The sequence below is a fragment of the Papio anubis genome, chromosome 20 (assembly GCF_008728515.1).
Source record: "Papio anubis isolate 15944 chromosome 20, Panubis1.0, whole genome shotgun sequence".
Classification (NCBI taxonomy): domain Eukaryota; kingdom Metazoa; phylum Chordata; class Mammalia; order Primates; family Cercopithecidae; genus Papio; species Papio anubis.
The window spans coordinates 23,163,809-23,187,752 of NC_044995.1; the positions used below are offsets into that span (position 1 = coordinate 23,163,809).

The window sequence follows — 23,944 nt, forward strand, 5'->3', positions numbered from 1 at the left end:
ACAACTCCCAGCTCTGTGGGCAGCTGGTGCCACTGCAGGGCAGATGAAGCAAAAAAGCTCTGGTCCTCTGCTTCTTTGGAAATTGGTTCCCAGAATGAAGTGGGGGGAGAGAAGTGAGACCCCAGGGTGCTTGTGTACGCTGGGATCCTACAGACGGGCTCACCGCTCCACCCTTCTCCCCCCCGTTCAGTCCCAGAGCTCCCGCCCACCATGCCCACCAGTGCAGCCAGCTGGCTGAGGGCCCAGCCCCTCCGCTGGGGTCCCCGGAGGGCCTCTCCATAAGAAAGGACGCAGAGGCAGGGTAGAAATGACTGTGTATTCCCTGGTTACAAAGCGGGGCTGTGGCGGTCACCAGCGAACCCGGCGGTCAACAGACCAACAGGGCCTCGTCATCGCTGGCCTCCAGCATTGGGGAGCAAGGGGGCGGGGGGCTCCTGCAGACCCCCAGTGGCTCTGGCGAGTGGGGGCCCAGGGTGCTGCTGGCAGTGGAGGCCTGGGGGTGCGGGTCCTGGGCTGAGCAGGGCTCCCGAAGTGCATCCGCAGGAGCTGGACCGTCTGCCAGTGGCTCCCTGCAGACCTTTCTGTCCTTGTCCACAGGCCTGCACTGTGGGTCTCGCACGCCTGATGGCAAGGGTGGCCCTGAAGGTCCCACCTCCGGTGCATGGCTGGGGGCACTGGGGGGCCCATCTCTGGCCACCCTGGGGCTGCCTGTGTCCGTGAGCGGTGCTGGGGGGTCGGGGGCAGCCCCTGGAGCAGGCTGGAGGAACCCATCACCCAGCACGGTCTGTGAGGGGCGTGCTGCGGTCAGCAGTGGGATCTGGCCTCGGGGCACCCGCGGCCGGTGAAAGAGCCGGTTCCAGAGGCGGCCGAGGCGGCGGCGGGAGGGCCCCCTGCGGGAAGCGTGCCGACGCATCTGTCTCCGCATGGCTGTGCGAAGATTCTGCAGCACAGAGGCCTGTGGGGTGGGGCGGGGTGGGGCGGGGTGGGGCAGGGGGATGCGGCTGAGGGGGCGGCCAGGCTGCTCAGGGGCAGGAGTCAGCACACCCCCAAGGGACCTGAGACCCAAGAGACCACCTTGTCCATCCTCCCACCTGGCCATGGGCCCCCAGGTCACCCTGCCCAGGCCTTGCCTCCCACTCCTGTGACCGCTGGACCAGCCTCCTCCGCACACTGTCCCATCTGGCCCCAGAGGGGCCCCGCGCCCTCCAGGGACTCACCTGGGAGGCACTGTAGACAGGAAAGTCCTCCACGGGTGGAATGAGGCCCTGCGCGATGAGCTGACCATAGGATGGAGGTGCCTCCCGCCGCACGAACTCAGCCTCCAGGCGCGTCATCTGGGTCTCGAAGGCCCTGGAAGCGGTGGGCAGAGGGCGACATGGCTGGGCTGCCCGGGACCTGCAGCAGCAACAGGATTCCGGGTCCACCCTCCACCCAGACATCCCAAAATGTAGGGACCCCAGTGTGCACAGGGCAGCCTCCACGTAGCTGGTCCAGGCCCCCATCTGCAAACCCACAGCCATGGGGACAGCAAGCCTGGGCGATGAAGAAGCCCGGTCCCCTGGCTGTGGGCACAGCGCCCACCTGTACTCCTGCGTGCGCAGTGAGTAGAGCTTGAAGGCGCAGCCCAGCGCGATGACCAGCAGCAGGCCGCACACCAGGCTGCCGATGAGCGCCGCAGTGATGACCTTGCGGGGCACGGCAGCCAGGCACCCGTGCTCATCGCTGCCGTCCTGGCAGTCTTCCTGGCCGTCACAGCGCCACGTCTCGAAGATGCACAGGTTGGTACCGCAGTGGAAGGTGCCGGGCTGGCAGGAGAAGCAGTTCTTCTCGTCCGCACCGTCGGGGCAGCTTTTCTGGTTGTTGCAACGGTCGGCAGGCGTGTAGCACAGACCACTGCCACCCTCGCAGGGGTACTGATCGGGCGGGCAGGCAGGGCAACCCTGCTCGTCTCGGCCGCTGGCGCAATGCCACCAGCCGTCGCAGCGCTGTGGTTCCGAGAAGCAGCCCTGGTCGCCCGCGCTGCCCCCATCACTGTCACTGCTGCTCCCGCACGGCTGCTCCCAGGGAAGGCAATAGCCCTTCACCTGATAGGTGGCGTTGAAGCCGTGGCCGGCGCTGCGGGCGCGCGCATGGTACGCCACGGTGAGGCGGCCCTGGGCGGCCTCCAGGCTCACGGGCCGGTGGTTGCTGCGGTAGGACAGCGTCTGCAGCAGGCGGTCCCCGCGCTCACCCAGGCCCTCGTATACCTGCACGTAGTCGTCATAGCCCAGCCGCAGTTCCAGCTGCAGCAGCACCCGCCGCGAATCCTGCGTGTCCACCAGCCATGTGCAGTGAAGGTCCGAGGGCCCACGGGCCGCGCCGAACAGGTCTGGGGAGGCAAAGGAGCCGTAGAAGCTGCCCAGCCGCCTGCCGCACGCCAAGTCGGGGCAGCCCGCCTCATCCGAGCCATCGCCGCAGTCCTGCAAGCCGTCACAGCGCCGCTCCACAGGCAGGCAGCGCGTGGAGCGCGCCCCGCTGCACGGAAAGGTCCCCCCGGGACACAGGCTGCCTGGAGGCTCCGAGGCGGGCGCCGAGCAGTTGCCCTCATCAGAGCCGTCTCCACACTCATCCACTGCGTTGCACTGCCACGGGCCGGGCAGGCACTTGCCATTGTCACAGCGGAACTCATCTGCCTGGCAGGACGCCTGGCCCAGCTTCCCTGTGGGGTGGAGAGGTAGCAGCGGACAGTCAGGAGACAGAAGAGCCTCCCTTTGGTCAGGGGGCCTGGGGCCAAAAGTGGGCAGGTGGTTCCCCATCACCGTGGAAGCAGAGACCCCTCCAACACCAGGGTGGGCTCAGTCCCTGACCTGAGTCTGGGGTTAGGGGTGAGTTCCCACAACTAGCCAAGACCGGGAAGTGGGGCCAGTGACCTTGAGAGGTCTGAGGCATCCACATGCCCAGTCCTGCCACTGTCCTGAGATTGACAGGGTGGTCAGGGGACATCCTGCAGGGAGCCGGAGCCCTGTGGAGGGTGCTGCCCCTGTGGGCCGGGAGCCTTTTGGCATGCACGGTGTGCTCTGTGGTGTCCTGCCTGCTCTGCGACCGCTATCACCTCGGATGTAAGACAGACGGAAGCCCTGGGCCTGGCCGGAGCTGGAGGCGTCTGAGTGGAAGAAAATCCAGACGTGGTCTCGGGCAGAGATGAAGGCAGGCGGGATGGCAGAGCCACAGAGGCGGAAGGCCTCCTGGCGGGGCGGGGCCGCTGGGCCCAGCAGGAGCCAGTCCAGGGAGCACTGGTGGGACTCCTCCACATCAAAGTTGCGGAAGCTGCGGGGAGGCGGAGAGGACCCAGACATGAGGCCGTAGGCAGGACCTCCATGGCCGAGGACTAGCAGAGAGTGGTCAGGCTGGAGCCACGGCCAGGACAGCCAGCCCCGTCCCAGCCGGCCGCCCCCACTCCTCGTGTTCCAGATTGCCTGGTTCCTCCACTCCCAGCCACTCTGTCCCCACACTGTCCCCATCCAGGTGTGCATGGGAGGCTCCATGAAGAATTGCGATGTCCATACAGGTCATTTCCAGCTCTGCTGCGGCTACCCTTCCCTCAATCAGTGCACATGACACCCCCCAGCCTGAAGCCAAAGTGCAGCAGGAAGTCAAGAGCCCCCCACCCCGACACCCTCCCCAAAAGGACAGAGGCCCAAGGGCCCAGACCCCTCCACCTCGGGACCACTAGGATGGGCCCAGCACAAAGTCCCAGGCATGGGCAGTGAGGGTGAGACTGTGCCCATGAGGCTGGCCGAGGCTGCAGCAGGTTGACAGCTTGTCATCTCCAGAGATACACTGGCCCTGAACCACCTGGCCCTTGGGGAAACTGAGGCACAGAGACTAGGACAGACCCTGCCCATGCCCATCACATCCTCATGCATTGCAGCTATGGAGTAAGTCGGGGGTTGCACCTTTTGAGCTCTGGCATTTAGGAAAACTATGGCAGATGGAGCCTATAGTGACTCCCCAGCCAAATGTCCCCATGACCACTCCTGGCCAGGACCACCGCTCGCTGCCTGGCCCCCTTTCCCTCTGCATGTCCCTGCAGCTCGAGCACCCGGGCTTTGCCTGATTCACTCCCCTCCCCAAGGCCCCCTGTGGAAACCATGCTCTGGGCTCAGTGCCAGCCTGGGCCCAGCCACCCCTGCAGGACAGAGAGGACACCTCTGCCACCTCAGAGACATCAGAACATGCCCACCAGTCCCAGGCTGTGTTCCCAGTGGCATGTGTGCTGGCCCTGCCTTCCTGGCAGGGCTGAGTGACTGAGACCCCCCATACCCCATGAACGAGGCTCAAACCAGGAAAAGGTCCAGCTTGGGCACCTCGCCACAGAGGCCCGTGGAAATCCAGGGCACTAGACACATTTGTGTGCATGCATTCACATGTACACATGCATGCTTATGGCTCACGCATGGTTACACCCGTTATCTTACATGCATGCACACATACATGCTCTCTGCACCTGTGCAGGCATGGCTCGTGCGCATACATGTGCTCACACGTGCACTCTCTCACGTGTCCTTTATGTCTCCCCCGACATGGGCTTGTACACGTACACAAGCACACGTGTGTTCACGTACATGCACAGACACGCACTCACACATGCACACACACCTACTTACATGTGCTCACATGCATGCACATGCCACACACCTCAAATACCTACACATGCCTGTCTCACACAGGCACACATCTGCATGCACACACACCTACTCATAAATGCTCACACACATGCAAACACCCACACACCTGTGCACATCTGCTCACACAGGAGCGCTCACACACACCTCACACATATGCTCACACACATGCACATGATCCCACACCGGCTCACACACACGTACACCCTCAGGCGTGTGCCCTCCACACCTGCTGTCACACACACACATTCTCACTCACCCCACACATGTGGGCCCACATCGATTCCTTCCGACACCCCCGGGCGCCCCTACCTGATGGTAATCATGTCGCCACGGTCGCCCTGGATGTACCAGCTGCAGTTGGTGCCTGGCGGGTAGTTGAGGGGCCAGGCCGGGCTGTAGATGACCCCACGCCGCTCCGTGTGCTGCTCCAGCTTCCCGCTGCAGGCTGCTGTCAGGAGAGGAGGCCGAGAAAGGCCGGCTCATCTTTGGTTGGGAAGCGGGTTGCAGTGGGGTTAGGGGCTTCAGCCCAGCCCTCCCCCATGGTGGGATCTAGCCCAGCCAAGTGTGGCCATGGCCAAGGGCAAGGCCACGACTTGTCACTTCATGGAGGTGGTGTGTACGGGAGGCCAAGTAGGGCCCCCTAGACTTGGGGCAGCTATAGCCCCCAACCCTAGGTAGTGGGCTAGAGCGTAGGTCCTGTCCCCCGCACCTCTGGCAGAGCTGGGAGGAAACCCACCAACAACCCCTCCTGGCAGCTGGCACCTGCAAGGTGTAGCCTCGTGGCCTCGGCTCAGTGGAGAATTCCACAGCCCTAGGCCTGCCCGGCAGGCATAGCCCATCCTGCGAGAGCCCTCTGCCTGCCCTTCCTGGGGCTTTGCTCACTCAACATGTATTTACTGAGCACCTACTATGTGCCAAGCATGCATGGTAGGCACGCTGAGTAAGGCGGGACTAAGGCCTGCTCTATGGAACTCACAGGCTGGGGGTGGGAGCAGATGGACTTTACACAGATCCACTGGGTAGAATGAAGATCCTACAACAGGCCTGAAGAGAGGTGGCAAAGTCCAGCTGTGGCTGGAAACACCACCTGGGTCTGATCACACCCTGTGCAGAATTTGGGTTTTATCCTGAGTACAAGTGAGAAGCCACCAAAGGTAGATTTCGGAACCAGGTGAGGAAACAGGCTCACAGAGGGTCAGTGACTTGCCCGGGGCCACACAGCTAGGGAGGGCAGAGTCAGGAATCACTGTAGTCCTCTGGGGGCCTCAGCTTCTCACTACAGCACTGAGCCAACATGCATTCGTGGAGTGCCAACTGTATACCGCTCAGGTTGAGCAAAGAGCATCACGCCCGCTAGCTCAAAGGAGGAGCCCTCCATGCCCAGCCCCACGGGCCTCGCTTTAATCCATCCATTCTCCATGCTGTCTGCTTCTAAACCATCCAGGGCAGCATGGTGAGCCTGCCCTGCCCCGCTGTGCCCTGGCCCTCCCAGGACCGGGCGGCTGGTCCCTGCAATTGACCGAACTCCTAACCCCACAGCCCCCTGACCCTTCCCCACGCTGGTCCATCTGATTCTCACAACAGCCTGAGATGAAGGTAGGGCCCATTTTACAGATGGAGAAACTGAGGCTCGGAGAAGCAAGGGATGACGCTTTTCCCGAGCCCAGTGACACTCTCTCTTCACTTTCCCATGGCTGGCCCCTGGCACCGTGACCTTGCAAGCCGAGTTCTCACTGGTTCTCAGCAAGACTCTCTGGGACCCAGCTGCAGGACAGGGAGGAGAGCCCCCTGGCTGCCTCCCATGCTCTTAGCACAAAACCACAATTCACTGCAGCAGCCCCAGCCCCTCCCTGCCCCACACTCTGCCTTATCCCTCCCATCACCCCTAGCCCCCCGGACCTCTCGGATCTCTCACATTGGAGGCGACCTTGCTCTGGAGACCCTGGTGGTCCCTAGTGGGTGCTATCCCCACCTTCTTATGCCTTTCACGGACTCCTCAGCTTCCACCCCCAGCTCCATGGTCCCTTCCCAGGGAAGCCCTCCAGGCTGGCTGCCTCCCGCAGAGCTCCAGCCCTCCACCCCTCCCCCCAGCCTCGGCTACAGAGCATTTCCCTTTTGTTATTGGGACTGACCAGATGAACATCACACAGGCAGGCAGGGCCGTGCCGTGTTCCGGGAGTCTGCGCAGTGCCTGACGCACGGCAGGTGCTCCACAGATGTGCGTCCCTGAGTGGACGGGTCCATCTGAGGACCTGCTGGGCAGCTGCAGCCATGAGCTGAGAGCTGAAGCCCCTTCCCCCAGGGGCCTACTGGGACCATGAAGGCCCAGGTGATCCAGGACTGTGACTACTAGGGAGCTGGTAACCCCCATGAACAGCTCGTGAGAACAACAAGGATAAGAACAGAACTTTTGGTCCTAAAGCAAGGCCGGCCACCACCGCGTCACCATCAGACCCTTGACAGTCCTGGGTCAGTGAGGTGCAAGTCAGCGCCTCTCCACTTAGAACTCACACATGGCCCTGGGAGGCAGCCCCCACAACCAGCCTCCGATCCTGCCCCAGAAATAGGGCGCTGTACACCCTGCTCCCAGCCCGAGAGGGCAGGAGATAAACTATCAGAGAGGGGTCTCGGGGTGCAGCCACCCAAACATGTAAAGTGGCCCCAGCCCCAGCCTGGTTCCCTCTGCCGGGTGAGGCCACTGGCCATGAGGACCTCGCAGAGCCCTGAGGTGTGAACTGGGATTCCTTGGGAGGTGTAGGGTTAAGAAATCCAAAAGAGGCCGGGTGCAGTGGCTCATGCCTGTCGTCTCAGCACTTTCGGAGGCCAAGGCGGGGAGATCATTTGAGGTCAGGAGTTTGAGATCAGCCTGACCAACATGGGAAAACCCCGTCTCTACTAAAAGTACAAAAATCAGCCAGGCGTGGTAGTGGGCGTCTGTGATCCACAGCTACTCGGGAGGCTGAGGCAGGAGAATCGCTTGAACCCAGGAGGTGGAGATTGTGGTGAACCATGATCATACATACCACTGCACTCCAGCCTGGGTGACAGAGCAAGACTTTTTCTCAAAAAAAAAAAAAAAAAAAAAAAAAAAAAAGAAGAAGGAAATCCGAAAGAAGAGATCTTTTCCTGCTGGAGGGGTCCGAAAAGGAGGTTCCACAAAAGGGAAGGCCCAGTGAGGCTGGGGTGGTAACGTCCCCCACATTGCATCTCTAAAGCACACGCTAAGCCAAAGTGTCAGCCTCTGAGTCAGCACGGCTGGGAACCTCCCACGTTCACCTTTTTGCCGAAGGGTAAAAACCTATGAGGTGCCCTGTCCTCCATAGGGGCAGGACAAGGCACTGTCCATTCCTACCCAGCCCTGGAGGCCTTCCCTAGGGGATAGACATAGACCTGTCCCTCTCCTCGGGGCCCTTGGGGGCCAGGTGTCTCACCCACACTTTCTAGGAAAAGCCAGGTATCACCTGCCACCTTTCTCTCTTCCCACTCACCTAGGCCAGAACCCTTCTCCCTCGCAGACCTATGTCTGGCCCCTTCATCAGGGGTTGGGAGGCCACCAGCCACATCAGGAGCAGAGGAAGGGACAACTGCCAGCTGCTCTGCCTCTCAGCAAAGCCCTGGCAATGGGTGCCTCCAAACAGCCTCACTCCTGGGGGCTCCCCGGAAATTTCCACATCAGAGCAACTTGGTTAAACTGTGTGCTCTTCTCCAAAGTGGGTTGGCAGAGACCACGGTGGGTGCAGCAGCAGCTCAGCCTCATGCAGAGGGGATGCGGGGCCAGAGGGAGGCTGGGCTCTGTGCAGGGAGCTGCGAGTTCTAGGCAGGGACTCTTTTTTTTTTTTTTTTTTTTTCTGAGACAGGATCTAGCTCTGTCTCCCAGGCTGCAGTGCAGTGGTGCGATCACAGCTTACTGCAGCCTCAACTTCCAGGCTCAAGTGATCCTCCCACCTCAGCCTCCCAAAGTGCTCACACTACAGGTGTGCCCCACCGTGCCCAGCCTAGGCAAGGACCCTGCTTGACCTGAGACAGATGTGCATGTGGTGGGGGACTGGGGTCAGGGGCTGCCAGTGAGGAGGGCGTCTCCAGGAATGCCCCATGGAGGTGAGGTTCATGATGGGCTGTGTAGCAGTGGGCAGGCAGTGAGGGCAGATGGGAGGACTGCATGATTTGCAGGATAATGGGGAAGAGGGAGGGGTTTGGGGGTGTTGGGGGCAGTCGAGAGGTCTGTCTGAGCTTCAGCTGGAGGTGACCTGCCTTCTCTCAGGCAGAAGATGGCCTGGGCCCTGGGAGCCATGGTGGCCCACACAGGTAGGGAAGGAATGACCGGGCACTTTTAGGCCAGTGTCCTTTCCTGGTCCAAAGAGTCATCAAATATTCCTGAGAGGACACTGCAAGGCCTGAGGAAGTACAATTTGCAGATCCAATTTCCAAAGCTGATCAATACCCCCGCCAACCTGCCTGGTGTAACCCGACGACGGGGAGCTGGGAGTCCCACCCCAGACGTGCCAGGGAAGCTGCCAGCTGCCTGCAAATTGCATGAAGCCTGTGCCCAGGCTCTCCCCGCTGGGGCCACAGTAGCTTCAGGGCTGAGCCCAGAGGCCGGGGGGATGCAGGAGGTGCTCTGACCAGTCAGGGCCCCACATACCTACGCTTAGGATGTGGTTTGCTGGGGGGTAAAAAACCTGTGAGGTCCCCAGACAGCCCTGCCAGACCCTCTGGAGCACCTGAGCCTAGTGAGGGTGGAGAAGGGGCTGGGGGAAGGGTTCCCAATCCAGGGTCCCACGCAGCAGGAATCCCAGGGAAAGCCGTGAAAATGCAGGGTCATGGAGCCGTGCTGGGAGTGGGGTACCTTGGGCCACCTGCAGCTGGTCAGTAACGCTGGAGGTGTCAGAAGTGGACTCTAGGACAGCGAGGATCCCAGACCACCACCCATGGCCTTCCGCACTGAGTGTGCAGCTCCCATCACAGAGGGCACCAGGGGCTGCAACGAGGACCCTGTTGGGACCTGAGGTCTTGACAGCTAAGGACCTGGACAGTGTCCTCTTCGCCCAAGCTCCATGAGTGGCCCTAGTCCTCAGGGAAGCACTTTTCTAAACGTGGGGTATATGTGTGTTTGGGGTGACACACCCACCAGCAGGAGGGTGCCCTGGGGCTCACATTCATAAGCTGTGACAGCCTCATTCCCCCTTCCCCTGACTCTCTACCATGGCCACAGACATCTGACCCAGGCCGGGCCAGTGAGCCTTTTCCTGGAAATTGGGATGGGAGACTGGGCCACCATCAGCTGTGGGGACCAGGACAGCAGACAGGGCTGGGGCTAGGTCAGCGCTGAGCGAGGCCTGGCCCTCGGCCAGCCCGAAGCAGCAGAGGAGGCTGGGCTCGCGAGAGCACAGCTCAGGGCACAGAGAGAGGGAAAGAGGCCTGAGCCTGCCAGAGGAGCCAGTGAGCACAGCTTCTGTGCACCCTGGGCCTTCCCCTCAACCACAGCCAGCAGCAGGGGTCCCGCTGCCTGACAGCTCCAGGTCCTTTCTCCAGCAAGCCGGGTCCTGCACAGAACTAGAAACCCAGGCCCCTCCTGCCCCACCGAGCCGAACAGCAGGCAACGAACAAGTCAGAGGCCCCCCTTGTTCTCCCCGGCTGCACCTTGACCTCAGGTTTTGCTTTTTGTTTTACAGACAGGGTCTCGCTCTGTCACCCGGGCTGGAGTACAGTGGAGCCGTCATAGCCCACTACAATCTCAAACTCCTGGGCTCAAGCAATCATCCTGCCTCAGTCTCCCGAGTAGCTAAGACTACAGGCACATGCCAACGTGCCCAGCTAATTTTCAGATTTTTTTGGAGAGATGGAGTCTCACTATGTTGCTCAGGCTGGTCTCAAACCCCAGGGCTCAAGCATTCTCTTGCCTTAGCCTCTCAAAGTGCTGGGGTTACAGGTGTGAGCCACCACACCCAACCAGACTTAACATTTTTATGGAAATACTCATGCTTACTTTAATACCTTTTTAGGGGTTGTTGGAAATGGCAGTATATAGGCGGAATTAGCAAGAGATGCAGAGGTCTATGGGGGCTTGTCAGTGATAGAACAGGCTCCCTCAGGCCCCCCTCAGACTCTCCAGGTGGCACTCAGGGCCCCGGGGGGCCTGGGCTTATCCACTTGCCAACCAGCAGCCCCTTACCTCCAGTAGTGAAGGATGGATGGGCTTGGCCGCCCCTCTAGCTCTTGATGGCCTTTGTTGTGCTTGGGGCTAGGCTGGAGCTTAAAGACAGCCAGCGGCTGGACAGACCCATGCCAACAGGTAGAGGCGGGGGCAGCGTGCTCACTGTGTCCTCCCGGATTCTGTATGTACTTTTGGCCAAAATGTTTACCTTTCTCTTGCAAGTCAGCTGCTGAAACTCACTTTTCATGTGCAGCTGATGCAAGGCCACGCCCTCTACCCACCTTCTTACCTAACCTCCCACACCAAGCCAGTATCTTCCCTGCCCTGAAGCACCCCCAGACCGGCTACCAGGCAACCAGTGGGCACCCCCATAGCCCAAGCCCAGCAGAATGACTCAATCCAGCCAATCCTAAACTGTTTACTCTGCCCTGCCTTTTCTTTTTTTTAGAGACAGTCTTGCTCTATTGCCCAGGCTGGAGTACAGTGGTGCAATCTCAGCTAGTTTACTGCAACCTCTGCCTCCCAGGTTCAAGCGATTCTCCTGCTTCAGCCTCCCGGGTAGATGGGATTATAGCTACCTTTCAGTAGAGGTGGAGTTTCGCCATGATAGCCAGGCTGGTGTCGAACTCCTAAACTCACTCAATCCGCCCACCTGCGCCCGCCTCCCAAAGTGCTGGGATTACAGGCATGAGCCACAGCGCCTGGCTGCCGCGTCTTTCCCATGAAGCTGTGATGCCCGCTCTAACTTATACCTTTCTTCCACCCTTGCTCCTGCTTGTCCAAACCTAGTAATTCCCAGGTGGCCCTGCATGGCGTGGCATGTCCCCTCCTCTCAAGAAAATTAATAAAGTGTTCTTTCCATGGCATGGGCCTCTCTGTGTCATCCCTCAGTCATACCCCTATAAACTAAATCCTAGGAAGCCCACAGCCTGCGTGAAGCACAAGATGTCAATTCCACGGGACCCTTGGCAGCTTGCCAGTGGTGTAAAGTCACCATGTGCCAGGCACTGCACTAAGAGCTTGCCTCACTGGCTCACGGAATACTAGGAGCCAGGTTTTCAGTAGACCTTGTTATTTCACCCACTTTACAGATGAGGAAACTGAGGCTCAGAGAAGTTGAAGCCTGCCCAAAGCCAAACAGCTCCCTTGTGATGTAGAAAAGATGCACACAGGAACTCGGGGTGGAGCCAGGACCCTGAAGGCCTGTCCTCAGGGCCCACTCACCCAAAAGGGCCCGGAGGAATGGAGGAAGGAGACAAAGTGCTTACTTACCTAAGGCAGGAACCGCACTGCTGAGCCTCCCGGTGAGAAAGATGTTCACTGTGGGAGACACAAAGAAAGGGTCAGGGGTCTCAGGTTCCTGCTGGGGACCAGCAGCAGCCCATGAGGGACACCACAGGTAAACCCAAGGCTGGCCCGCTGGTCCCCTTCCTCTTATAGGGCAAGGCCCAGAGCGTAGCCCAAGACCGCCCATCAAGAGGGCCCCTACCCACCTCAACCCCACCTCCCTGCCTTCCCTGCTCTGTTTTCCAGGCTGGAGTGCATAGCTCACTGCAGCTTCAAATTCCTGGGCTCAAGCAATCCTCCCACCTGAGCCTCCCAAGTAGCTGGAACTATAGGTGTGCACCACTATGCTTGGTTATTTTTGTATTTTTTATTTTTGTAGAGATGAGGTATCACTGTGTTGCTCAGGCTGGTCTCAAACTCCTGGCCTCAAGCGATTCTCCTGCCTTGGTCTCCCAAAGTGCTGGGATTACAGGCACCTGCCACCGCACCTGGCCTGCTCCTACTACTTTGACTGGCTTCCCCCTCCAAGGGGAAAGCAGCAGCAGGGGCAGGAGGGAAGGCAGTTCTGCTTATCGCCATTTACAGGGCACGCAGCTAGTGATGGAACCATCCTCTTCCCCCCCCCGTGCCACGTTGACCTTCAGAAGGAAAGCAAAACTCCCCAGCCACCCCTCAAGCACCCACCTCTATGGGGTTTGGCCCTTACTTTCACCTTCTGCTCTGGCCGGGGGGGTTACGGGCCCAGAGCCGAGGGGCAAGCCCAGCTTCCCAGGGTTCAGGATGCAGGTCAGATCCCGCCTGGCCAGGAAGCAGGAACCGCTGCCCCCACCCAGGACACCCAGGCCCCCTGGTCAGAGCCAGGCCAAAGCTCCTGAGCATGGAGCGCGTCCCCCTGCCCTGCTCACCACGGATGCCAGCACCCAGCAGCTCAGAGCCCAACACACATGACCCTGCACCCAGGTTGGGGTGGGCGCGCTGAGGTTACACCCTCCATGCTCCCCAGTGGCACATTCCCATTGAGCCGGGCTCACACAGCTGGGGCACGGGCCTGCCCGAGCCTCAGAGCTCCCTGAGGCCTGGGGGTGATTACTTTGTCATTTCAGTGGCTTCGGCAAACCTGTCAGGTTACAGAGCCCTCACTGGTGACATCATAGGGTGTCCCCTAATAACCCCCAGTTCTTATAATGGCCTCCCTCCTTCATCACAGTAAATAAAGGAGCCATGTGGGTTGGGGATTTAACTCCTTCTCCTCTCGCCCACACAGGGCGCTGGAAAGCTGGACAGAAAAACTCCCGGACAGGGCGGGAGCCCCTCCCACCCCATGCCTGGCCTGGACCGGTCCCTGGCCCAACCCAAGCACCCTCCTAAACTGAACAGGCCTGCCCAGGGCCTGAAAGACACAAAGGGAAAACAGGAGTCCCCTGGAAGCCGCCTCCACACTGGCATCCTCCTCCAGCCCTGCCCCGCACCCCGAGTCCCCATCTGCGGCTCACACCCGCCCCCACCCCAACTCCAGGCCGGAAACAGCTTCTTCTTCAGGGGACAGCCGGCCTGGCCTTTGTCCCCAGCTCCCGGGGGCCCCCTCGACTCCAGGCTCAGCGCGGGCGGGCCGGGTGAAGGCTGCCGCCTGCACGAAGGGCCGCCTGCCAGCGCTCAGCCCGGGCTCCGGGCACTACTCCGAGCGGGGCGCGAGCCGGGGCTGCGCCACCAGAGTCGCCCTCCCAGGCCCGGGGCCAGGCGGGCAAGCGGTGCTGGCCGCTCTCTGGGCCTCCGCGCGGGAGCCACCGCGGTGCGGAGCCCCGGGATGCCGCGGCCGGAGAGGGGGTCGGTCAGGGCGCGGGGCGGAGCTGCCACGAGGGGGACCCGGATCCACCCGGCCCGCGCGGCCCACTCACCCAAACAGACGACAGCCAGCTGCGCCCGGGCGCCCGGCGCGCCCTCCAGCCCCGCGGCCGCGCGCTTCTCCATACCGGGCCCGGCCGCCCGCGGGCGCCGCCTCCTGCCCCCCGGCTCCGGGTCCGGATCCGGCTCCGGCTCCGGCTGCGGCTCCTGCCCTGGCTCTGGCTGTGGCTCGGGCTCGGGTTTGGGCTCGGGCTCCGGCTGGCGCGGCTGTTGCGGCCCGGGTGCAGGCGGCGGCTCCCGAGGCGTCTTTGTGCGGTGGCGGTGCAGGCCCGTAGCGCGCGCGGGGCCACATCGGCCGCGGCGTCACGGGCCCCGCGGGGGCTCAGCGGCGGCCGCCAGGGAAGACCCCCGCCCGCCGCTGCCCCGCGCCCCGGGAGCTCCTGCTGCGGCCGGTTTGGCCTGGGACCCCCGCCCATGCCCTGCGGCGCGCAGCCCGCCTGGCCCTGGCGTCTCCTGGGCTGCCCGCGCTGCGCCCAGCCCGTCCGGCCGGGTGCCGCCGGTGGAGGCCGTCCGTGGGTCTGTCCAACCCCTCCCGCCTCGGCTCCCTCGCCCGCTCCTGAGCCTGGAGTCAGGCCAGACACGTGACGCGACCGCCGAGCCGCAGTGGCGCTGACAGGGCGGCGGAGGCGGCTGGGGCGGGCCGGGGGCGCACGCCCCGCCTCGGGTTGCTGGACAGCTCTGCTCACCAGCCCCGCCCCGCCCGCGCCCCCCGCCGCGCTCTCTGAGCTCCAGCCCAGCGCTCCAGGCGGCCGGTGCTCGCCTGGCCTTCTCCCGTGCCCACGAATTGATCCCTCCTGGAGCCAGCTGTGCTGGAAGGGTCGGGGAGCGAGGATTGGGAAAACGTGGGAGAGAGAGGGCTGCTTAGGGAACCTCATACGGGTGGCACAAGGCTAAGGCCTGTCTTCCTCGCAAGGTGTCCCTGTTCCTGCCCCTCCGTCTCTTTCATTTGCCGCGGTTCAAGTGCCCTGTCACGTCTCTTAAGAAGAACCCCCTGTGCCGAGCAAGACCTGTGAGGGGACATTGGTGAACACGCCAGAGGCCTTTGGAGATCTCCCAGGGCCCCCTGAGCCCACCGTGTTACCCACTATCCTCGTGAGGCTGAGGACTTGGGAAGAGGCCTGCTTCTTAGGCTGGGGCTGCCCTCTGGGGAGCTGCCCACCAAGAGGTTGAGTCCGGTGAGGCAGGAACCAGGAGAGACAGGGGGAAGGTTGAGAAGGCCATTTAGGGTCAAGACGGATGTGAAATCAGAGGTCCCCAAAGGCTCCATGGCACAGAGGGCCCACCAACATGAGCTGAGGCTCCCAACCCTTTTCTGACACCCCTAGCCCCCTCATTTGATATTCTCCGTTTATGGAGAGAAGGTTGAGAGAAACTGATGGTCCGTCAGTGAAAGCGTAGACAGTCACTCAGTCACTCACTCGCACTGCACAGGTTGATTGCATTTTAATAAAAAATGGGGGGAAGAAAAATCTTTTTAGTTTTTCTGGGTTTTCTTATTCTCTCTCTTCTAATTCCTTTGGTGATTTTTCCGAAGCAGATTTCTTAGGAAATGTATTAAAGGATGTACAAATCAAATAACAAGATACATTACAGATTGACGGCATAGAGCACTAGCCTCTGTGTAATTTGGTTTGAGAATTTCCTCAGACTGTTGACTGCAGAAGAGCAGGCATTTATTTACGCATGGCAAAAGTGCTCAACAGAGGCAGGGGCAATGGTAGGGTGGATCTGCGGTTTGTTCATTTCTTGTTGTTGTTGTTGTTGTTGTTGTCATTGTGGCTGCTGCTGCTGCTGCTGCTTAGTGTTTTTAGAAACAGAGCCTCACTTTTTCTCCCAGGCTAGAGTGCAGAGCTGCAACCATAGCTCACTGTACCCTCAAACTCCTGGGCTCAAGCAATCCTCTCCACCTCAGCCTCCCAACTAGGTGGGATGACAGGTGTGCACCACCATGCCAGGCTAATTTTTTTCATTTTTTTTTGTAGAGACAGGGTCTTGCTCTGTTGCCCAGGCTGGAGTGCAGTGGTGCAATCATGGCTCACTGCAGCCTCAAATTTCTGGACTCAAGGGATCCTCTTGCCTCAGCCTCCCAAAGTGCTGGGGTTACAGACATGAGCCACCACACCTGGCCAAAATATGCGGTTTTGTTGAAGATGCTGCCTGCTTCAATGCATGTTTTGCAAGTCATGTAAGGAATCTAGGGTCTAGACCAATGACTAATATGGGATTCATGTTGGAGCCTGAAGCAAAAGGAAAATGTGAGCCCTTAGACACACTTATCAAAATATCCTCCCATATTTTGAACCAAGCGGAAAGGCTAATAAAAGCTCTACAATCACAACAAGACTTTATCTAAATCCCCATGCTCCCCAATCTATGCCCATCCCATTGTGAACCCTCATAAACCCATATGGCAAGAAATGGCCAAGGTACCCAGGAATCTTGGACTGATTGGAAACAACTGTCCCCATTGCACACACAAAAAAATTTGCATTAAAGCTGATTTATCTTCATTATTGAGTTTTTTGGCACTTCCTTCAATTCTGTGCCCAAGGTGCCTCACTCCCCTATCCTACTCCAGGCCCATATAGAGATCTTGGCTATCTGACCCCCCATTTCCGGTTTGTCTCATGATGGTCTAGTGCCCCCTAGAGGGTGCTGTGCCGGCAAGACCCTTGCTGGGGTCCCCAATGCAGCTGTGGCCCAGTCCTCTCCCCCACCGCCCTCTCACCACTTCTGGAAAGGTTCCTGGTATTCCTGTCTCTGCTTGGACACTCTTCCACCCTAGCTGCAGTCCCCTGGGTCTCTCCACCTCTGGAACCTTTTCATAAACCTCCCTCACAGACTCAGGCTATATCCAGAACATGTCTATTCATCACAACCCAAAAACTTCTAACTAGTGGAGAATTCAGTACTGGGAAGGAGATGATGGGCATGGACCCAGAATATGGGAACTGGCTGGGGCAGGTAAGGGAGCAGTGGTGGGGCCGAGGGGCTCAGACATGAGAGCAGGGTCTTCCTGGCAAGAAGCTGACCTTCCCAGTTAGCAGGAAGCAAAGCTGCTGTCACAGTCTCTGTGGGCCAGTGATGCCTTCAGGAATCTGCTCCAGGAGTGAGGGGCCAGAGGACACGCAGAGAGGAGACGGAAGGACATAGAGGCATCCCATGTAAGTCCCCACTCCATCCCAAACAAGAGGGCCACCACCATTGCCCACTCATCAGCCACATACCCCAAGCCCTTATGTGACACAGAAGAAACCAATGACTCAGGAGAGTCCCACATCCTCCCCCAACATTCACCCGCAGGCAGATGCACACTCAAGCACTCTCTTATCCAACTGCTTACCAGACACTAATGAAGAGGACTCTGCGTTGAATGGTAAGTGTCTTTCCTGATTTCAAATAACTAGAATCATCCAGATGTGGTAGCTCACACTTGTAATCCCAGCACTCTGGGAGGCCGAGGTGGGAAGATCAGTTGAGGCTAGGAATTCGAGACCAGTCTGGGCAACATAGCAAGACCCTGGCTCTACAAAAAAAAAAAAAAAAAAATTTAATGTGCTGGGCATGGTGATACGCATCTGTAGTCTGAGCTACTCAGGAAGCTGAGGTGGCAGGATTGCTTGAGCCCAGGAGTTAGAGGCTGCAGTGACCATGATTGCACACTGCACTCCAGCCTGGGCAATAGAGTGAGACCCTGTCTCAAAAACAACAACAAAAATCCTACTATCTATTTGAAGGTCAAAGGCCAAAAGTGACTTTGGCAAATACAACTGAAAAAAAAAATTGTTTTATGGTCACCTGCCCAGGTTTATCAGAGGTGACTTCCAGGAGGGCACACCCCTCATTATCCATTAGCCTAATTGAGCCATAGACCAGACACCCCTCACCCCCACATCTGCCCCTTCTCTACTGTGCTCTAGTCAGTTCCTGGCCACATCCATTACTGAGTTGATAATTTTTACTCCAATCTCCCTACATCCAATCCATCACTATAACCTGCTGGTCCCCACCATGTATCTCAAATCTACCCAGCTCTCTCCATCACGATGACCACCTCCCTGGTCCCGGCCACCATCTCCTCTCTCCTGGACCTCCACAGAGGTGTCCCCTCCATGTGGTCCCTTGCCTCTCAATTCATTGCTCACATTTTTAACATGCAAATTGGTTCATTCCCACTGCTGAAAATGCTCCAGAGCAGACTTCAAAGTTTTTAGCTCAAGCTGCATGATCCTGTAGAATAGCCCTGCCTGTACCTTCTCCAAGCCCCCGTCATCACCAGTTTGCTCTGGCCTCAGAACGTTTCCGCTCCTCCCAGAGCTAATTTCTATCCTTCTACCTGTTCCATCAGGCAAATAGTCAAGCCAGAGAGCATTTGGAGGGAAGTTCTTGATCCTTCCAGCAGCCCCTCCAGCATATGGACATACTGATGGCCCCCGGGTCTCCAGGGTCCCCTTGGAGAGAAGAACTGCAAGCACCTGGGGCCAGCAGTGAAAGAGGAAAGTCTGTCTGCCTAGTCTCTCCTTGGGCAGAAACTGTCCTGAAGTGCTTTGTGCAGTGGTGTGATTATAGTTTGTTGTAGCCTTGATCCCTCCCAGGACCCTAGCAGATGTGCCTCACAGGATGATGTCTTCTAAATGGCTATTTTGCTCTTGTATACATTTTTTTTTTTTAATTTTTTGTTTGTTTGTTTGAGACAGAGTCTCATTCTGTCACCCAGGCTGGAGTGCAATGGCGTGATCTTGGCTCACTGCAACTTCCGCCTCCTGAGTTCAAACGATTCTCCTTCCTCAGTCTCCTGAGTAGCTGGGATTACAAGCACGCGCCACCATACCCCGCTAATTTTTGTATTTTTAGTAGAGATGAGGTTTCACCACGTTGACCAGGCTGGTCTTGAACTCCTGACCTCAAATGATTCACCCACCTCGGCCTCCCAAAGTGCTGGGATTACAGGAGTGAGCCACCACGCCCGGCCCTCATATATATTAAAATCCATGTTTCTCCAATGACATTTGAAAAGCTCAGCCATTTGGGAAGAAATTAACATGAGGGCCTGCGACTGTGGGATTAATGTCCAACTTTGGAGTAAGATGGTGAAAGGACAAGAAAGAAAAGAAGACAAAAAATGGAGCTTTTGAGAAAGGGTGTTGATATGGTTTGGCTGTGTTCCCACCCAAATCTCATCTTGAATTGTAACTCCCACAATTCCCAAGTGTTGTGGGAGGGACCTGGTGGGAGGCAATTGGCTGATGGGGGTGGGTTTTCCCATGCTGTTCTTGTGATAGTGAATGAATCTGATGAGATCTGATGGTTTTAGAAAGGAGTTCCCCTGCACAAGTCCTCTCTTGCCTGCTGACATGTTAGAAGTCTCTTTGCTCTCCCTTCATCTTCCACCATGATTGTGAGGCCTCCCCAGCCATACAGAACTGTGAGTCCATTAAACCTCTTTCCTTTATAAATTACCCAGTCTCGGGTATGTCTTTAACAGCAGTGTGAAAACGGACTGATGCAGGTGCTAAGGATTATTTGAATTAAAAATATCAAAACCATAACGAGATACCACTTTGCATCCATTAGGATGGCTACGGGGAGGGGAGAATACACAGAAAACAACACATGTTGGCAAGGATGTGGAGAAATTGACATTTTTGTGCATTGCTGGTGGGAGTGCAAAATGGTGCGGCTACTGTGGAAACCAGTATACTGGTTCCTTAAAAAATTAAAAATGGAATTACCATGTAATCCAGCCATTCCACTTCAGGGTATATACCCAGAATAACTGAAAGCAGGATTAGACAGATCCTTGTACACCCATGTTCATTGTGTCATCATTCACAATGGCCAGAAGGTAGGAGTAACCAAGTGTTCCTTGATGGATGATGAATGAATAGGCAAAATATGGTTCATCCATACAATGGAATATTATTCAGTTTTTTGTTTCTTTGGTTTTTTGGGGTTTTTTTTTTGTTTTTGTTTTGTTTTTTTTAGACAAAGTCTCGCTCTGTCGCCCTGACTGGAGTGTGGTTGTGCAATCTCAGCTCACTGCAACCTCCACCTCCCAGGTTCAAGCGATTCTCCTGCCTCAGCCTCCTGAGTAGCTGGGATTATAGGTGCGCGCCACCACGCCTGGCTAATTTTTGTATTTTTAGTAGAGACAGTGTTTCGCCATATTGGCCAGGCTGTTCTCAAAGTGCTATCCTAAGGTGATCCACCTGCCTCAGCCTCCCTAAGTGCTGGGATTACAGGCGTGAGCCACCTATTCAGTCTTAACAGAAGGAAATTCTGACACATACTATGACATGGATGAAACTTGAAGACATTATGCTAAGAGAAATAAGCCAGTCACAAAAGGACAAATATTGTCTGATTCCACTTACAGGGGGAACTTGCATAGTCAAATTCGTACAGACAGTAAACAGAATGATGGCTGCCAGGGGCTGAGAGGAGGGGCAAACAGAGAGTTATTTAATGGGTAAGGAGTTTTAGTTTGGGAAAATTAAGAGTTGTTGAGATGGACGTGTGGATGGTTGTACAACAATGTGAATGTATTTAATGTCACTAAACTGTACAGCTACAAATGGTTAAAATAGTAAATTTCATATGTGTCTTTTACCATAAAAACAAATAACAACAAAAAATCAAACAAAAAAAACAAGGCCAGAAGCAGTGGCTCACACCTGTAATCCTAGCACTTTCAGAGGCCAAAGTGGGCAGACCACTTCAGGTCAGGAATTCGAGACCAGCCTGGTCATAGTGAAACCCCATCTCTACTAAAAATACAAAAATTAGCTGGGCCTAAAGGTGCGTGCCTGTAATCCCAACTACTCGGGAGGCTGAGGCAGGAGGATGGCGTGAACCCGGGAGGCAGAGCTTGCAGTGAGCTGAGATCCGGCCACTGCACTCCAGTCTGGGCGACAGAGCGAGACTCTGTCTCAAAATAATAAAAAAATAATAATAATAATAATAATAAAAATAAATTTAAGGCCAGGCATGGTGGCTCACGCCTGTAATCCCAGCACTTTGGGAGGCCAAGGCGGGCGGATCACGAGGTCTGGAGTTCGAGACCATCCTGGCCAACATGGTGAAACCCCATCTCTACTAAAAATACAAAAACTGAGCCAGGCCTGGTGGCGCACTCCTGTAGTCCCAGCTACACGGGAGGCTGAGGCAGGAGAATCGCTTGAACCCGGGAGGTGGAGGTTGCAGTGAGCCCAGATCACGCCACTGCACTCCCACCTGGTGACAGAGCAAGACTCCATCTCAAAAAATAAACAAATAAGTAAATAAATAAATAATAAAAATAAAAATAAATTTAAAATACTACAAATAAACTGGCAACATATATGGTTGCAATCACAGCATTTCTTCCTGAGCTCAATGGGGTGGGGCAAGCCAGCCCGGGTTGCTGCTTTGACTTCAGTGCAACTTCCTAGCATTTCTGCAATCCCGGGGCAGTGGTGGGGGCAGGAGGGGCAGTGGAGATTGGTCAGTTCAGGTGGGAACTGCAAAGCTCAGAGCTGAGTGCCTGCTGGCCTGTGGAAGTGCCCGGACACACCCAGCCACAGTGCACCCATCCGGCGTGCTGTGTCTGCAGGCACGTCCGGGGCAGTGGGCACAGTGTGCCCAAGTGCATCTAGCCATAGACACTCTCCAAGCTGCAGCCAGTTCCTAGAACCTTAATAGACCAGTGGCAGTAAAATCATTTTACCTTCAATATTGAGCAGTAATTTTAAAATTATAGGCCTGAAACGGTGATAGTAAGTATGTCGTAAAAGCACCATTCCAAAAAAAAAAAGTGTTTTATTGCAATGAAAATGTTAGCAGCAGGTCGCCCCTCGGTTTACATAACCCTCTCTGCAGGACCTTCCAGTGCTGAGTGCAGTTTCCATTTTCAACCGAAAAGCTCCCTCGGCCTTGCTGAAGCACTCAGAAATACCCTGAAGCAATAATCATTTGTGTATTGATTTGGGGGCGAATCAATCCAATCCCGTCCGTCCACCTCACTCAATTATTAATGAAGTCAAGTATGTCAGAAACCCCAAGACAGGTTAACAGGTAAGGTTTATTCTTTAACCCTTTTGGCGCCTGATATGGTTTGGATATTTGTCCCTTCCAAACCTCATGTTGAAATGTGGCCCTCCAGTGTTGGAGGTGGGGCCTCGTGGGAGGTGTTTGGCTCTTGGGGGTGGATTCCTCACGAATGCCTCGGTGCCCTCCACACAGTAATGAATGAGTGAGAGCTGATTGCTTAAAAGAGCCTGGCACTTCCTCTCACTTCCATCCTCTCTTGCCACGTGGCACTGCTCCCCCTTTGCCTTCCACCTTGATTGGAATTTTTTTTTTTTTTTTTTAGACCAAGTCTCACTCTGTCGCTCAGGCTGGAGGGCAGTGGCACAATCTCGGCTCACTGCAACCTCCGCCTCCCAGGTTCAAGCAATTCTCCTGCTTCAGCCTCCTAAGTAGCTGAAATTACAGGCACCTGCCACCACGCCCAGCTAATTTTCGTAATTTTTAGTAGAGATGAGATTTCACTATGTTGGCCAGGCTGGTCTCGAACTCCTGGCCTCAAGTGATCTGCTTGCCTCGGCCTCCCAAAGTGTGGGGATTACAGGCATGAGCCACCATGTCTGGCCTTAATTGGAAGCCTCCTGAGGCACTTGCCAGAAGCAGATGCTAGTGCCAAGCCTCTTGTACAGTCTGCAGAACTGTGAGCCAAATAAACCTCTTTTATTTGTAAATTACCCAGCCTCAGGCATTCCTTTACAGCAACACAAAACAGGTTACTACAGAGTCACAAGAATAAAGGTGACACCCTGAGACAGCCTGAGTCTCGAGGCCTAAGTACAGATTGTGGGAATGCAAGGCTGGACGGGTGGATGAAGAAAGCCATGGACAAGCCCTTCTGTCCTAAGGAGTGACCCCTCCTTAATCATAGCAGGTGAGAGGAGCAGACCAAGCTCACTTTCAGCTAAGCTCAAAGCAGCTGGTGGAGGGGCTCCAGGTGTCTGGTAGCAAGACCACCAGCCCTGGTAGAGACCCTGGGATTCCCTGGGGAATGCAATAGGGAGGAGGCACTGCTACCCACCTGCCAGGACTCTGTGGGCCCCTCCGCCACCACAGACAGCCCATCTTTATTATGAGCCTAATTGCTGTATTTAAATCCATTCATTTTTATATTATTTAAGAACAGTGTTATGTTGGCCCAAACCAAATGAAACATCATTACAAAGGGGGAAAGGGCTGGGCACGATGGCTCACACCTGTAGTCCCAGCACTTTGGAGGGCCAAGGCAGGAGGATCACTTCAGCTCGGGAGTTTGAGACCAGCCTGGGCAACTTAGCGAGACCCCCATCTCTATAAAAATAAAAAATAATAATAAATAAATAAAAATAACCACACACAGTGGTGCATGCCTGTAGTCCCAGCTACTCAGGAGGCTGAGGTAGGAGGATAGCTTGAGCCCAGGAGTTCAAGACTATAGTGAGCCATGATTGCACCACTGCAGTCCAGCCTGAGGGACAGAGTAAGACCCTGTCTCTAAAAGGGGGGAGGGAGAGGATTATTATGACACGTGAACTAAATCTTTTTAAAAGAAAATAAACTAGGCTGGGCGTGTTAGCTCACACCTGTAATCCCAGCAGTTTGGCAGGTCCAGGTGGGCGGGTCACTTGAGGTCAGGAGTTTGAGATCAGCCTGGCCAACATGGTGAAACCCTGTCTCTACTAAAAATAAAAAAAGTAGCCTGGTATGGTGGTGCACACCTGTAGTCCCAGCTATTCAGGAGGCTGAGGCCCAAGAATAGCCTGAATCTGGAAGGCAGAGGTTGCAGTGAGTTGGGGGATCACGCCACTGCACTCCAGCCTGAGCGACAGAGCGAGACACCATCTCACACACACACACAGAGGAATTCAATTTCCCACAAATGAAGTGTGGCAAA

General features: G+C 56.6%; 1 protein-coding gene across 4 annotated transcripts in view; it reads right to left on the bottom strand.

The window, feature by feature from the left end:
- Positions 1-297: 297 nt before the first annotated feature.
- Positions 298-23,944, bottom strand: part of LRP3 (LDL receptor related protein 3) — a 35,661-nt gene continuing 12,014 nt past the window's right edge. The window contains exons 1-7 of one of the 4 annotated variants that reach the window (XM_003915291.5): positions 14,004-14,533; positions 12,094-12,141; positions 4,977-5,115; positions 3,092-3,306; positions 1,582-2,698; positions 1,218-1,350; positions 298-955 (exon numbers count right to left, since the gene is read on the bottom strand). In XM_003915291.5, the coding sequence (XP_003915340.1) occupies positions 368-955; positions 1,218-1,350; positions 1,582-2,698; positions 3,092-3,306; positions 4,977-5,115; positions 12,094-12,141; positions 14,004-14,076 (2,313 nt within the window). In that variant the 5' untranslated portion in view covers positions 14,077-14,533 and the 3' untranslated portion in view covers positions 298-367. Of the gene's footprint in view, positions 956-1,217; positions 1,396-1,581; positions 2,699-3,091; positions 3,307-4,976; positions 5,116-12,093; positions 12,142-14,003; positions 14,534-23,944 lie in introns of those variants that run through there. The other 3 variants (XM_017952363.3, XM_009194096.4, XM_009194097.4) reach the window with 3 other exon arrangements.